Source organism: Monopterus albus, unplaced genomic scaffold (genome assembly GCF_001952655.1).
Source record: "Monopterus albus unplaced genomic scaffold, M_albus_1.0 scaffold252.1, whole genome shotgun sequence".
NCBI classification, from domain to species: domain Eukaryota; kingdom Metazoa; phylum Chordata; class Actinopteri; order Synbranchiformes; family Synbranchidae; genus Monopterus; species Monopterus albus.
Genome location: NW_018128132.1, coordinates 327,292 through 343,668, shown reverse-complemented (window position 1 = coordinate 343,668; position 16,377 = coordinate 327,292). Strand labels below are relative to the sequence as shown.

General features: G+C 39.5%; 2 protein-coding genes across 2 annotated transcripts; both read left to right on the top strand.

Moving 5' to 3' along the window:
• Window positions 1-1,304: 1,304 nt before the first annotated feature.
• xpnpep1 (X-prolyl aminopeptidase (aminopeptidase P) 1, soluble) lies at window positions 1,305-12,841 on the top strand. The gene is given in 19 exon segments (XM_020621026.1): window positions 1,305-1,438; window positions 2,299-2,332; window positions 2,566-2,690; window positions 3,063-3,126; window positions 3,647-3,751; window positions 4,439-4,531; window positions 4,662-4,805; window positions 5,126-5,221; window positions 5,959-6,040; window positions 6,830-7,130; window positions 7,743-7,793; window positions 8,335-8,393; window positions 8,981-9,058; window positions 9,162-9,233; window positions 9,420-9,480; window positions 9,613-9,682; window positions 10,764-10,993; window positions 12,172-12,270; window positions 12,555-12,841. Coding segments are annotated over 18 exon segments (1,869 nt in total). The 5' UTR covers window positions 1,305-1,438; window positions 2,299-2,313; the 3' UTR covers window positions 12,675-12,841.
• A 287-nt stretch (window positions 12,842-13,128) lies between these two features.
• Window positions 13,129-15,597, top strand: LOC109972270 (trafficking kinesin-binding protein 1-like). The gene is made up of 4 exons (XM_020621004.1): window positions 13,129-13,141; window positions 13,799-13,981; window positions 14,922-15,110; window positions 15,308-15,597. The coding sequence occupies exons 1-4, from the start codon at window positions 13,129-13,131 to the stop codon at window positions 15,550-15,552; spliced, it is 630 nt and encodes a 209-aa protein (XP_020476660.1). The 3' UTR covers window positions 15,553-15,597.
• The last annotated feature ends 780 nt before the right edge of the window (window positions 15,598-16,377 follow it).

Below are 16,377 nucleotides of genomic sequence, written 5' to 3'. Positions count from 1 at the left end.
GTGTAGAAGTGAATCATTTATTGCTTGCAAACCAATGATGGTAAGATGATGTCATGGGGTAGGACTGGATAAGTCTGACTTCTTCCTACTCCATTCAAGCATGTACTATTGTGTGTAAAAATGTGTGTTGTTATATCAACTGTTTTATATGCTTGAAAGAATAAATCAAATCAAACATCGAACAAATAATAACTGCATCTCTGTGCAACTTTTACCACTTTTTACTTTTTGTAATAATTAGACAACAGGCTATTAACTTTTCACTGTAGCCTTTATAGAAGCTTTGTATATTTCCACAACACATATTGTTCATATTTGATTAATCTGGACTGTTAAACGGGTCAGTGGAATTAATGTTGTACATTTTCAGATCTTTAAACTTTTCTCTTTGTGTAAGAATTATCCATAAAGGCCAATTTTTATGTAAATATCTGGAAAATTGTGAATAAAATGCAATAACATTTGTATGCCTTGTGCCAATTATCACTGTGAGTTTCTTCTTTTCACAGGAAAATGTGTGTACATAGTACTTTAGCTGGACAAAAATGCAGTTGTGAAATTTAAGAAGCGCCTTTACCATTGCAAACTATGCTATGATTAATAAAGTACACTTTGAAAAGGGGTTAGTGAGTCAGAACTGATTATTATATTAATGGTTTCTAAACTGTTTTCTAATGGTGTGTACTATAGCTCAGTTATGTGCCCTTATATTTCAGGTTGCTATATTGTGAAAATCTCTCTTCTTCTTCATCTTCCTCTAGCAGGACCCCTCAGCTCTTTAGTTCATGAATCTGTCCCAAATGACTCTTTGACCTTTTGGAAAACATTTGATATAGACCAAGATTCATTTATTAACAACAGCAATTAACATTTGCAACATATCTGTACAGTAGCAAACCCTTACTATTTAGTTATTACGGGCTTATAACTAATCTATAAATCATCATTTGTTTTATTAATAAAGCGACTGATGTCAACTTACAAACCTTTATAAAGAAATGTTGCCTACATTTAGGTAAAAAAAATAAAACAAAAAGAAAAATACACATAGACCTCCAACAGGTCTCTGATACCACTATATGTGTGTTCTTATGGAGCTTCACAGAACTATCAAGAGGGTGTAAAAGTATAACAATGGTCAAAAATATTATATCAATAAATATAACAATCGGTAGGCTAAATAATTAAAATGAAGTAAGAGATAATATAAAGCTTTACATTATGTGTGTTTGTACTGTGTACAGTGTGCAGATTGTTGACAGGAAAAGAGGCGAGTCTGTATCCCTCTGCTTTTATTGGAAGAAAGTGCAGTCACGTGATCATAAACGTCACCAACGACATGGCAGCCTACTATGTTATAAATTAACACAAGGTTCAAGCTGCTAAAGGATCCCGTTTTTGTAACTGGAGGTTTATATCTCCAAGGCGAAACCATCGGGTGTGTATTCAGCACTTCTCTAGCTGCATGTGGGGGAACTTTATCTTTAGCTAGCGGCGGTTAGTGGGGCTAACGTCCTGTCTCCTGGTAGCAGCCAGCGAGCATTGAGGGATGTTGACTGTCTTCGACTGAGGGGAAGCGTTTGGTCGTCCACGCCTGTGCAGCTTGTTGTCCGTTATCAAAACTGATTGAAAAGTATTTAGTTAGAGTTGTAAAACTGTGAAAATTAGCTAACAACTTTACATATCCTACCGGCATGCTACCACACCCACCACCAAAATCAACGCGACACTCTGAATGAAATTAACTAGTGTGACATGGCTGGCCTGTTGATAACAGTAATGTTTGCTTTAAACAGCGCCCGTACACTTAAACCATTTGGCTTTGTAGTTTATTTTGTGAATATCAGAAAGATTTCTTTAATATTACAGTAGCAACTTAGCTAGCTACTAGGGTGGATATTAAACGCAACTGATTCATAAAGTCAACTTGTAAACAGCAATCGCATGCGGACCGGTTAGCCAATAGGAGAGCTCATCAGTGAAGTATACTGCAACGTGATTGGTCAGTTAGAGAAGACTTTATAAACTGAATTATAAGGCCATACTGTGTCTGGTTGGTGATAGTTCACCGTTGCACAGTGTCCTGTCAGCTTTGTGTAACGAAGTTATTTTTGTAGAAATGGATGACCTGCCCACCTACCTGCCAACACTAATAAGGACTATTGCTATTCCTTTAATATTTAACCCTGGCTTCTTGACAACTGCTTAATCAGCGTGTAACAGCAAGATACAGAGCCAGGTGTGGATTGACACTTTGAGCTCCACTGTAATAACCAGTCAGTCACTGTCTTGTTCCAGTCACCTGAAGTCAACATGTCTTCCCAAAAGTCAGGTAATCTGTAGCTAATTACTGTAGGTTTTAATGGCTGAGGGAACGTCTCGTGCTTATTGATTAAATGGTTGTCTGCACTAGTCATATCACACCACATTTAGTTTAGTTTTTGATCAATTTACTGCATATTCAGGGCACTGCACCTCTGTTTTAAAAAGCCATGATATCAAGTAATATAATGTGTGTTTGAAATGTATCATCTTTTTTAAATATGTCATTGTATTTCCATTCAGGTGCAGCCATGTCTCCAAAGATCACTGGAGAGATTCTCAGGCACCTTCGGCAGGCAATGAGGAGCTGTAAGTACTTTTCTGAGCCTATACAAGCCTACATCATCCCATCCGGAGATGCTCACCAGGTAAGTGAGACCACACACGCAGCATACATTTACTCATTTACTACTATTTATATATGTTTTCATGAATAAAGTAACTTAAATTCAAAGACTTTCATGCACAAGTGCACAGTCATATCAAATGTACTGTTCCTATTTATCTTTCTTCATGTGTGTCATCAATCCCTTCTGATCATCTCGTCTGACCTTTGCACATTAATTGTAGCCCTTCCCAACTGTTCCTTCATTCTCTCTCTCCCTGCACAAGACAAGATGTGAGAAGAGCAGCAAAGGTGGCATTTAAAATGTCCGACTGGTTGATGGCCACTTCACACTGATTGCGCTCCCTTTCTCTCCCGTTCTCTCTCCGTCTCTCTGTCTGTCCCTGTGTCTCAGAGTGAATACATTGCACCATGTGACTGCAGACGTGAATTCATCTGTGGATTTAACGGCTCTGCAGGTATGTTTTGCTTGTGTGTAAGTGGCAGTGTGTATGCAGGTGTATTTTTAAGAATAAAACATCTCCCAGAGTTCAAACCTTAGTTGTGCAGACTAGGAGCCAAGTTTTAATTACCACTGTGGGAAAACCCAAGACAGTGTGATAAGCAAACCTGCCGGCATGTCCAACCTTTATTTAGTTGGTGTACTTACAAGCAAGGTGGCCTGTTTTTGTAATAAAACACTGTGAGAAACCCTGCGTTTCATCCTGACATCAGCAGAATTTGAAAGAGAAAAGGCGAACCTGCACACTCTCAGAGTGTTGGTTCACTGCTGTCATTGCACAGGGTATATAATCTAATTATGCCATCGGATTCTTGGAGTTTTGGTTCAGTTGTTTCTTAGAACTGATCAGACAACCTTTGAGCCACCCTCTACAAACACAAATGGCACAAACAGTACATAGACAGTAATAGTGTAAACTTTTTAAATACTTTCTCATACTTCCTTGTCAAATGTGCCTTGTGTGTTGTGATTCGTAGGAACAGCCATCGTCACAGAGCAGCATGCTGCAATGTGGACTGACGGGCGATATTTCCTCCAGGCCAGCCAGCAGATGGACAACAACTGGACCCTTATGAAGATGGGTAATGTCCTACTTGGTATTTCTGTTGGACATGATGAAATAAATAACTGCCTCTTGGCAATTGTGCGTAAGTTATAAGTAAAAGCACTGATTGTTAAACTTCACATTTTCTCATTGTTAAAGTTGTGGTTCTTTTTGAGTACTCAAAAACATTTTAAAACATTTGCACTACAGATTTCGTATTAAAACAAGTCTTTAAACACAACACAAATAATAATTGCACGTAGCCATAGATATACATGTATATACATGATGCTGCGTCATGGCATCTGAGGTGCATATCACCTGCCTTCCATATGGCACTGGGAGGTCTGGCCTGTTGTGGTCAGTTCAAATAGTAGAAAATTCCAGGATTTTGTGGAGCTCTTGGATGTTCTTATAAAAGAAATGTAGCATCTACATGTATACATCTATAACTTTTGGCCTAACTGTCATCAAGGCACGAGTGATAAGGAATGAATGACACTTAGACTGTTAATTAATATGTTTTGACCTAATTGGAGAGAGAAAAACAAATGTTTCAAATTTTCCTGTTTTGTAAAATTGTCCAGTCATGTCTGTGCTGGGTGTAAATAAAAGTTGATACAGTATTATACTGTATGTTCCACAGTGGTATGAGTCAAGTTTACAGCACATCTCTTTGTGTTCAGTGTGTGATTAGACATGTTTTTTTTATAACCATGTCTAGGGCTAAAGGAAACACCATCTCAGGAGGACTGGCTGGTCAGTGTCCTGCCAGAGAACTCTAAAGTGGGGGTCGATCCTTGGATCTTTGCTGCTGGTAGGTTGTGGTACCATTTTCCTCTCCGGCAGTACTAGGAGAGCAGTATTGGTTCTCTAGATGTTAATACACTTTTAGGTTTTTAACCAGTGTTTGTGCGTCTTAACAGTCTTGTGATGCTATGATTCAGATCAGTGGAAGAACATGTCCAAGGCGCTGAGCAGTGCAGGCCACTCTCTGGTGGCGGTGCAGGAGAACCTGATCGATGTGGTGTGGACCGACCGCCCAGAAAGACCCAGCACACCGCTCCGAGCTTTGGGAGTAGAATACACTGGTCAGTGCCCCACTGCCTTGACACCGGTACCACATACACATTTTTGGTGGCTAATTAGGGTTGTTTGAGAGTTGCAGAAATATTTATTAAATATTTTTAAAGAACACCAACAACATTATTTTATGCACATAGATTTAGTGATTATCTTAGTGTGAGCAGATGTACTGCACTAAATTGAGATTCTGTGTAATCGCCTTGTTTTGACCTTATCTTTTGTGTCCAAGCTAGAAAAGAAAACAAAGTTCCAGTGAACAGTAACTAGACATACAGGTTCTCGAAGAAGATTAATTGAATGTCCTGTTGATTCTGTCTACACGTAGGCATGACCTGGCAAGACAAGATCACCGCACTGCGAGCTAAGATGACGGAGAGGAAAATCAGCTGGTTTGTTGCCACGGCACTGGACGAGATTGCATGTACAACTCATTTTTCAGAAATACTTATCAGTTTAATTACTTCTGATGATGTAATTAATTAAAATGAAGATAGTAATGAGGTGTTATTTAACCTAACAATGTGCTGTATAAAACAAGCAGCCATAGCCAGCATCACTCCTGTTACTTAAGTCTGTTTTGATAAATATGTGATCACGACCCAAGGACCCAGACGGGCACGGGCATCCCTGTAGATGCCTTTTTGAGCACCTTGTTCACTGTGCCTAATGAGCTCTTGTTTCTGATTGTTTGGTCTGAGAGCTTGTGTTAATTGGAGTAATGCTGATTTTAACTGTTTTTGGGTAGCATTTAGACCAGAGGGCGTAAAACTGAAGAGGGTTCTCAACAGACGATGAGTGACAGTCTAATAATAGCACTGCTATTTAGCACCAAATAATGTATATGGAGGTTTCAGATGAGATAAACAATATTTAAAATAATAGAATCAATAAACACAGTACGTGATGTTAGTCATCCCTTGTGCCAAAAATGGAGAACGTCCAATGGAAGTTTAGGTGTTTCTCTGGAACAGGTAAGACACATCATCAGTAGTTTCACTCTGACTCATAAGGTGTTTCTACAAGGTAACTATACAGTTTCAGTGGCAGCACATTTGGCCCTAAATAGAAACAATGGTTAAGCAGCTCCTGACATTACCACTGTCGTTATGGGATGACACAATTATTAAAATGCAATCTTCTGGTATTTTCTTTTCTCAGGGCTTTTTAACCTTCGAGGTGCTGACATCGAATACAATCCAGTTTTCTTTGCCTATACCATTGTGGGGATGAACACAATAAGGTACAGGAGTGTAACATAATGCAGCAACATGTTGGTTTGATTTGAATTGTCTCAGTTGCACTGACTGATGTGAGGGATTTGGGGCATAAATGGTGATTCGGACTCCTAAAATGCTGTATTGCAAACAATATGACAGTGTAAAAATATTAATAAAATACAAGTACCTGTGATAGACTGGTGATCTGTCCAGGGTGTACCCCACCTCCTGGCCAGTGTCTGCTGGGATTGGCTCCAGTGCTCCCGTGACCCTATTCAGGAATAAGCAGTATAGATGATGAATGGATAGATGGACATACAAGTACAAAACATCACTCCAGAAATCACAATTATACTAAAGCTGTGCTGCTTTTTGGCCAAAGGTAGTATTTTTATTACTCTAAAATTGCAATATATTCATTATTCCTTTTTTCTATTTATGTTTCTCCTTGCCGACCTTGTCAATAGCAGACAGCAGTCGTTAATGCACAAATGTTTAACAAATACAGAAGACAAAAGTAGAATTGAACACTACACGGTGCTCCACATTAACTTTGCTTTATAATTGCATTTGCCTGTGAAATTTTAACTTTGCTAAGGTCTCTGTGTACATGCTAATTTACATGCAGCCAACAAACTGTACATTTGCAGTCATGTGTCAAGTAGAACTGCTTAGAAAACCCAGCACTATTGCATTAACCTCTAAAGCTACATATAATCCTAATAATAAAATAAAACTAGAAATTAGATGTACGTGGTTTTTATTCTTTGTTGGATTTGCTTCCTCACTGAAATACCCTTTCCTCTCTGCAGGTTTTTTGTGGACCTAAGGCGTCTTTCTGATCCCATTTTGAGAGACCACCTGCAGCTGGACTCCCCCAGCAAGCCTGAGCTGAGCATTGAGACGTTCCCCTACGAGTCAGTCTACACTGAGCTCCAGGCCACCTGTGCTGCACTCGGCCCCAAGGACAAAGTGTGGATCTGTGACAAGGCCAGTTGTGCGCTCACACAGGTCATCCCCAAGGTGAGAGACCATAGTAATACTTTGAAGATGTTTAATTTGTCTCATAAAGAGCTCAGTTGTGTCTCCATTGTGTATCCTTGGTCCAGAAATGTGCTCTAGAAGTTTGAAAAACTACTGCTTATTAGATCTAATCATTTTTATTTTTAAGTGGCATATTTTGATGTTGCTTACTATAAATGGTTCAGATTATTTAAGTCTCGCAACAACCTGTATTACAGGTTTGCTTGTGGGAGGGCAGAGACAGAAATTCTCAGACGTCTCAGTGTTAAACTGACATTATTTGGTTAAACTGCGTTAATGCAATTGTTCTCACTTGCAGAGACTAGTAAAATTGCAAAAGTATACAGTTTTTATAACAAAACCTTTCCAATCATGCATCATTATACCAGGCATTTTGTTATTCAGTTAACCCTTTTCTTTCCACTGACACTTCTTTTACTGAACATGGGTCAAGCCAGCCAGGCATTTTGCTGATCAGTGTTTATTACCTTCGACAGTTGCCAAAGTGCATTGCTTAAAATATCTCTAATACATAAATGTCAATATATTTTACTGTTATGTTTTTATTGAAGTGTCTACTATTATACATTTATTAAAGTCTGAGTAGCTTTTTTAAACTGTAAACGATTCCTCATATAATATATAGTGCATATCTTCACCCTACGGCATTGTCCCATTCACCTTCTGCCCATTTACCAACAGATCAAGGATGCAGTTGCCCTCTGTGAGCTCTTTGCTTGGTTGGAAAAGGAGGTATTTTCATTGTTTTTCTGAGGGCATACATTTATAAAGAAAATAAAGAAAAAAAAAAGAGGGACTAAGTGGTATAGAAAATGAGAGAGAGAGAGAATAATAAAAGAAAAGAACCTTTAGTTTGTGGTCACATGGTTTTAGAGGGCTTAAATGGACACTTAAAGAATTCTCTAAAGGTTTTTTTAAAATGAATGGCTAGGTTAAAGATTGTCTGGGCGTCTCTATCTTATCTTGTATATGCTGCTCTGAGGAAACCCCTGCTATTTGTATTGTTTCCACATTAATGGCTAATTAATTATAATGTCGATTTCCAAAACTGCAATATTTATTTTGACCAATCCTTCAGCATCTACCAGTTTTTATATTCTTATATTCCTGGAAATAAATCTTGAAGTCCCTGAAAACGGCCCTAATTTTTGTGTCAGTATCAGTATGGGAACCCTCACATTGATACTCAGGTGGTTGTGTAATTTGCCTTGCACTTAAACTGCCACTGTTTATTCTCTTTGCATAACAGAGAGCTGTGGTTATTGTTTTATAGATTCCAAAAGGCACCGTGACAGAGATCTCTGCTGCCGATAAGGCTGAAGAACTACGCAGGTGAGATTTTTTTTTTTTTTTTAATATCCAAAAGTGTTTAACACATTCATTTTCCTCATATGGTTCAGCTAGGTGGGAGTGTCAGCTCATGACGTTCCCTTTGCTTTTCTTTCATTTGGCCAGAGCTCCCACTTCCCTGATTTTTGGAATTCATTTTATTGTTCAATGTTATTCTTTTGCACCAGTTACCAACCCTCCATTGTGTTATGCATTCCTTTGAATAAAAGATTTGCTCAGACTCTAACAATGTTTAAACACCCGGATTATCTTTAGATAAACTTTAGGGCTTGCGTAACATCATGCTTGAAATTCTGTATTTGAATGTTGCTGTTTGAACTGTGTTGTGATGGTGAGCATTCTGGAGTTACATCCCCCTCTACTGGACATGGTAATGACACAAAATGTCTACTGAGAGCCTTAAATTGTTCAATTTCAAAATGTTTTATTCTCTCAGTGTGCAAGAGTAATGTTTTCTCAAGCTATAAGTGTAATCTTTTATTATTCTTTTACTTTTGTCTCACATTTGCTGACATCCTATGTGTTGTTCCTTTTCATTTTGTGTGTTGTGAACATTGTGCCTTTTTCAGTCAGCAGAAAGATTTTGTTGGTCTCAGTTTCCCCACAATTTCCAGTGTTGGTCCAAATGGAGCAATCATACATTACAGGTCAGTTGGAGGGTAAAACAAATTTGTGTAATTGTATTTTTTTCCCCTCTATAAACTGTATTTGACTAAAGCTGTATCCATTACTTGTTCCTTTTTCCTTCAGACCACTGCCTGAAACCAACAGAACCCTCACCACAAATGAAGTTTACCTGATCGACTCTGGCGCTCAATACATGTACACAAGATTGTTATTATATACAATAAATGTATTTAGACTAACTAGTTATGTTTAGTATCGCTATGACTTGCATGTCTTCATTCAGACAGTTGTCACCTCCCTGTCTGTTCATACCAAGAACACAGACAACATAGGGGTAGTGTTACTCTGCACACATCTGCATTCATATTCTGTTTTTGGCAGTGATGGAACCACAGATGTCACACGCACCATGCACTTCGGGACACCATCTGCCTTTGAGAAGGTACGTTTGTACATTTTCACTGTCAAAAATACACCTAAACTCATGTTATTATTTTTATTTTCAACATGTAAAATCTAAACTGAGAATTTGCTGTGTGTTGACCCTGACTGTGTGCTCTGTCTTTTTCTCTAGGAATGCTTTACCTATGTACTGAAGGGACACATCGCTGTCAGTGCAGCGGTTTTCCCCAATGGAACAAAAGGTGACGCTGCCCTCTGTTTTGATACGAATGTTACTTTATATTGTATATAGTATTGCAGTATTAAATATTACACATTTCCATCAAATCATGTGTAGAACTGACAAATAATTAGGCTCAAATGATTCATTCTGTTACTGTATATAGGGCTTTTATTCTTCATTTCACACAAACATCACAAGCCAACAGTGAGCATATTGTTACTCAAGAATGTAGCTGATCTTCTTTAGTCCTGAAATCTGTGTTGTGAAGGTCGAGCAAGAACACGGTGCAGAGAAGCGAGACACAATGAGCTGATGTTTAACTTGTAGACAAGGAAATCACACTACTGAGAACCTAACCTTTAGTTATAGCAGACCAGTCAGTTTTAGACTCTGGAAACAAAAGATCAAGATACAGCATGTCATAAGGTTTCAGTAAACTCTGATAGAGAACAAAGATTAGAGCCTGCACACTGGTTCACTGCTCTACAAAATTATTTTTATTCAGGCAAAACCACCACACCAACGACAGTGTGGCAGTTGTTCCGAGTGTTTAGGTGTGTGCTTGTGGTTTTGTAGTTCTTGTGAGTTAAAATGTTGTGTGAGAAAATTTGGGTCATGTTGTTTTGGCCTGGGTGTGGTGACGTTAACATGAAGGAATCGATTCAGGTCAGAGTGAAAGTACCTGATGAAGACTTAATGTCAAAGCTTCACTGGTGTGATGTTTGGGCTGAATAAAAATAATTCTGTGGAGCATTGAATCAATGTGTGGGCTCTAATCTTTTTCCCTACTGGTATTACTCCTCAGCCTACCCACCTAATGCAAAGAAGTTTGTTTTGGGGAGGTGCACGCACTTTTCTTCATGTATTTATTCAAATCTGAGGATGATAAATCTGGTAAAGGCAAACTGGGAAAATCATAGCTTTTCCAATTCATCTAATGGAGAAGAGAAGACTAGCATGCACTGGAGAGAGTGCAGGGTAACAAATACAGTAGAAATTACTTTTCAGATTCCTTTGTTCCACCAGAGTTGATGACTTTGCATGTTATTAGAGTGTAATGTGTATTTCTAAACCTGCATAAACCTCCATGCGTTCCCTAGGCCATTTGTTGGACTCATTTGCCCGTGCAGCCCTATGGGAGTCGGGGCTGGACTACCTTCATGGTACGGGCCATGGCGTGGGCTGCTTCCTCAACGTCCACGAGGGGCCCTGTGGCATCAGCTACAAGACATTTGCAGATGAACCTTTGGAGGCTGGCATGATCGTCAGTGATGGTATGGCAAAGTTTTGATTACACAAGTGAATCTTGTTGGTAGAGGGACTCAGTGATGTCTTTTAATTAATACTCCACCTTCTATCTGACTGTAGTTTGTCACTAATCACACAACGTTTTACTCTTTACAGTTTTTCTCAGTCACTTTGGTACATTTCTCAAATTATTGACTTTTACAAAACATTAAGAGTATTTCTCAAAACAGTTCATAAAAACAGCACCACATAGTGGTTTACCATCCATTATCTGATAATATAGAAAACAGCAGACAGTTGTACATAATCATTTGCATGAATGTGCCAAAAAATTTGCAGTTTGTTAAAAACAATGAGAAATTGCTTATATGATGTGCACAAGTGAGTGGATGATGTGGAGGCTGGACAAGTAGAATTTTATTTCTGATCTGAGAAATGTATTAAAGTGACTGAGACAAACTCTAATGTGTGTACCAGGAGTACTAACTGGCATAAAGCAGACAAAATGACGTGTCTGGACTTCAGTGGTTCATGATTGCTAGTATCTGGTCAGTTCTGCGACTGAACAGAAGTCAGCAAGGCTGGACAATAACATAAACGGCCCTTCTGTATAATGCAGAGAGGTAGCCTACATATCAGCTCTTCACAGAATCTCATTAGTTCAGTACCTACAGCAGCTTCCTCTCCTCATCCATCCTGTGTTCCTCTCCCAAACCCGCTGAGAGCCCACCACTACATCTCCAAGGAGAAAGGAGCAGCGGGATGGTTAATAACAATGCATCTCGTGGCAACAGTAAAATCCTCTTCTATGTCTCTCGTTCTGTCACTCACAAATATTTTATATTTAGTGTAAACATTTCATTAGTATAAAATTACAGTTAATGTTGCTCTTCCTCCTTTTCACCTGCGTATTTGTTTATCTGTTGTATTTCAACAAGACTACGACACAGCCATAGTAAGAGATTTGTGAGTCTGTAAAGGTTGGCGCAATGGTTCTTAGAGGTACAGTAAATCCTATAGCACGCTAACATGCTGATGTGTAAGTACTGTACAGCTGAAGCTGATGGGAATGTCATTAAAGTACTGGACACATTACTCTAGTTGAAAAGTCAGTTGATTACTAAAGTTTTTAGAATTCATCTAATGGAACAAATTTCATGGCAGTCCATTCAGTGGTTGTTGAGACTTTTCACCAAATTAGCAGTGTTTTAATTCAGAAAATCATGATTTTTGAGTTTTGTCATCTGTGTGTGTGTGTAGTACAACTACAGAAACAGAGGGAGTCTGACATTTGAGCCTCTCACTCTGGTTCCTATTCAAGTGAAGATGATGAACACAGAGCTGCTCACCCAGAAGGAGGTAACACTGATGCAATTATGTTCAAAATATTGAATAATCAAAGACAAACTGACCCTTGTGAGATTTATTTATTGGTAATATGACAAATGCTTCATTACAAAACATTAAATATAATCAACCTTTCACTGTGTAGGAACAATGGCAACAGTTAAAATGACCTATAGTAAAACTGTGAACTATGCATTTGAACGTTTTGATAGTATCCCTTAGCTATTCCTATTACATTATGCACAACTTAGATACGGTCGTCTTTGTGGTTTGACCCTTGCCTTTCTGCCCTGCAGCGGGACTGGGTGAACGAGTATCACAGGAAGTGTCGGGAGGTGGTGGGAGCGGAGCTGGAGAGGCAGGGCAGGAAGGAGGCACTGGAGTGGCTGATCAGGGAGACCCAGCCAGTCATCTGAGGACTGACCTTTTAGCAATCTAAACCCATTGCCCAGGAGTACTGAATGATTGATTGCTCTGCAGTGATAATCATTTGTATCTTTCTTGTCTTTCTCTGTCTCACACTCGGCTTTTTTTTGTAAAGCACATGGCAGCATCAGCATCAGCAGTTTTATTAAAGATCACTGAATTATCAACGAATGAGATTTTATACTACTTTGGGTTTTCAAAATAATAGTAACCTCAGTATGGTGGTCTCAGAGCAGGCTTGGTGATCCTGATTTTTGGTTATCCAGTGGGTGACACTTTCTTAAAATGAACAGCATTAATTCCGTATATAATTTTAGCACCTATCAAATTTAAGGTACCCTGTTGAGTGTTGCTTAGAGTCTGGTGTTTCTCACCAGATTACGCTGTGTGTATCCTTAAGGCCTAACAAACCAGTTTATTTAAATGCCTTTTCTTCTTTCTTAAATGTTTACAGAGTGTAAGCAGCATTTGAATATTGTAGCTGGTTGAGGTGAAGCTAGTTTTATAGTTGTTAGAGTGACAACAACCAAGATAGTGATAGTGCTCAAAAGGCTCTCTAAGAGGAGAGACGTTTCCAAACAGAATAAATTCACCTTTCTGACAAATTTCAAACCAGGAATTTCAGAAGGATTAGATTTCAGTGACAATGAATTTAAAAAATACTGCAAGTTACTCAATTTAAATACAGTAAATGCTCAAAAGTTTTTCAGTGAAAATTATTGAGCAATTTCTGCAATGTACCTTACCCTAGTATAAAACTGTACTGTCCAAATCACTAAATGATATTTCTGATTTCTGAGCAAAATCATAAGTAATAATACATTTTTTACTGTATGCACAAGACGTTCCAACTTTTCAACAGGAATGAATAGTTTCATAGCAATTGGGAAAACAGAAAGGCTACTGATCCTAACAAAACATCAGAACTCATAGTCAACAATAAATCCTCACTCTACTCTTTGTGTTGATCAGTTATTTCTTAGTCTTATTTAAATTGCCAAGTGCCAGGACCTCGAAGCTGCTCTGCGCAGCCTGTCAGCACGCCAGCAAAGCCACTGCTCTGAGCAGCCTTTCTTTGATGTCGAGTGAGAGCGTAAGCTCTGTGCTTTGGTAGCAGACTGTGAGGAGGGCGAGGGCTCCAGTGGCTTCCTCACCCCAAATTACAGCCTGGCATCCAGCCCTGCAGCATCAACGGGCACCAACTACTCCAACGGCAGCTCACGACACTCCTGTGGCTCCTCAGGAGGATCCAGGTCTGACCTGCCCGACTGCCTGCAGATTGTCAAACCTCTGGAAGGTAAAAACTTTCAGCAGTGTGTGTTGTTTCTTGGAACTTGTTCAAGTTCCTTAAGAATCGTGAAGCATAAGAATGTGTTATTAAAAATCCAAGAAAGATGAGCAAAGACATCCGATCACTGTTGATACTGATTAGTGCCACAGGTGCAAAGCTGCCCTGCTCTTAGAAGTAGAAACCTTTCCTTAAAATGGATGAATTAAAAATTCACAAAGGGAAACGAGGTGAAAGACAGAAGTAAAACAAGCAGATAACATGCTGCCACATTTAACAGTAGCAGCCAATGATACATTTATAAATAAAATTTACTATGACACACACTAACAGTCGGAATTTTTAGAACTCACCCATTATCCTGTAGCAGGATAATGACCCCAAAAAACACCCCCAGCTGTGCAGAGGACAGGAACAAAACGGTCGGCTTCAAATGAAGCAGTGGCAGCACATGCCTACTAAAGTAACTACTGCTCTGGTTTGTCACAACCTTCTTGACACCTGAGGGATGACTAGACAGTTGGGATCATCTGGAATTATGTTTTATTTTTATTTCATTGTGATTCAAATTCTTTTTGTGCCTTCCATATAACTATTGAAGCAGATAATTGCTGGTGCCTCCATCTTGTTCATTCACCTCTGTCCAGTGACTTTACTTGAGTTTTCTTTACTTTGTATATAATTGAACCTTCCGAGCCAGAACCACTGAGAACATACTCTGCTTTTGTAAGGGAGACTTTGCCAAGAGGCTGAGATGCTGCTAAACACAGTGTTTACTCTAACACCACTCAAATGACAAATATTGACGACACTATGAAATAAAATGTGAAATCATAGTTAAAGCCTAGTGAAATGCATAAAACTGCACAGAGCACTCAGAAAGAAGTAATCATTATTTCTAATGTAACTGCATTCTTCAACTACAGTTCCCTCCTGACTCTCTCATCAGGCTCAGTGACTCTGCACCAGTGGCAGCAGCTGGCCAGGCCAAACCTGGGAGGCATCCTGCAACCACGTCCGGGTGTCTTGACTAAAGACTTCATGGAGCTCGAGGTGGACATACAGCAGGTCTACAGCCTCAATGACCTGGAGGAGGATGAGCCTGACCTGTCGCAGCTCTCTGGAGCACACGGCATGGGTAGGACACATGCTACTCTCACACAGTTCCGCTACCTCTGTCATTCCTATTCACCTCATGAACTCTCCTATAAAATTCATGTTTCTTGCTTTAAATATTGGAATATTTAAGACTGCATTTGCTTCATTTTCTCAGTACATGTGGGTGTTTCCTTCATGGGTAGTTTAACACTTCTTTCTCCCTCCATGACCTCACAGTCTCTCCATCCAGTCCCAACCTCCCCCAGACCTCTCCCAGACCTCTCCCACACATACCATTACCACTTGTCACGTCCTCCGACCCTCCCTCCTCATGCCCTCCATCTCCACTAGGTAAGAATACACACACATGCAGTCTCCCAGAGACTTGGTGGGCTTTCATGCATGCTGTATTGTCTTTGTGTATTTTTTATAAACCTGACCAAGTTAGATTTGAACTCATACTTGATTTTGTATTGGCATGATGGACCTAATTTCCTGTTACTCTGAACAAGGAACTCCTGAAAAAAAGTCTTTTATGTTCATTAATCTATAACTTTGTTTTACAGTGCATCTTTCGTTTAGTGAGGGTGGATATTCCAGATTTTCTCTCTTCCATCCTGCTGCTTTTTCTCTCTCTTCACTTCTGCTCTTTACTCCCGCAGTGGCAGGAAACATCTGCCCGGGCTCCTTGTCCAACTCTAGAAGGAGTCCTCTGGGCAAAGTAAGAGTTAAGGGCTACAGATGCACTGTGAATGCTTCAGTATTAACAACAGAGGCCCAGAACCCTAATTATGTGTGGTAACATTAGAAAAGAACCTTTTGTCTAAATTTTTTTTAAAAGAAACTTTATAATGTCCAAGGTTCATATGTTAAACATTATCTATGCCTTAACTGAAATGGTCATAGCCACCTTATGGCAAAATCGTGTGATGTGCTTCTGTAAGTATTCACCCGTCACTGCTTACTAACAGCTGCCCGCATGTTCTTGACGTGTTAGACTACATGTTTTTAGTTTGTTCACCTTTATTTAATCAGGGTAAGTCTGCTGAGCAGCCACCTCTCTTCACCTCTCCTGCATCTTCAGGAACACCCTGTTCCCATTCATACAGTTACACCTGGAAGCCCAGTACAACCACAAACTGATGTGTGGCTGCTGAGCAGCTTAAGGGCCTTGCTCAAGGCCACCACAGTGGTGTTAATGAGGGTGAGGCAAATACCTCGTCACCTGTCCCACCCAGATTTAATCCATCCGGTCTGGGGACTGAACCAGCGTCACAAGCTTGCTTCTCTGTTTTAATGTCTCTTTC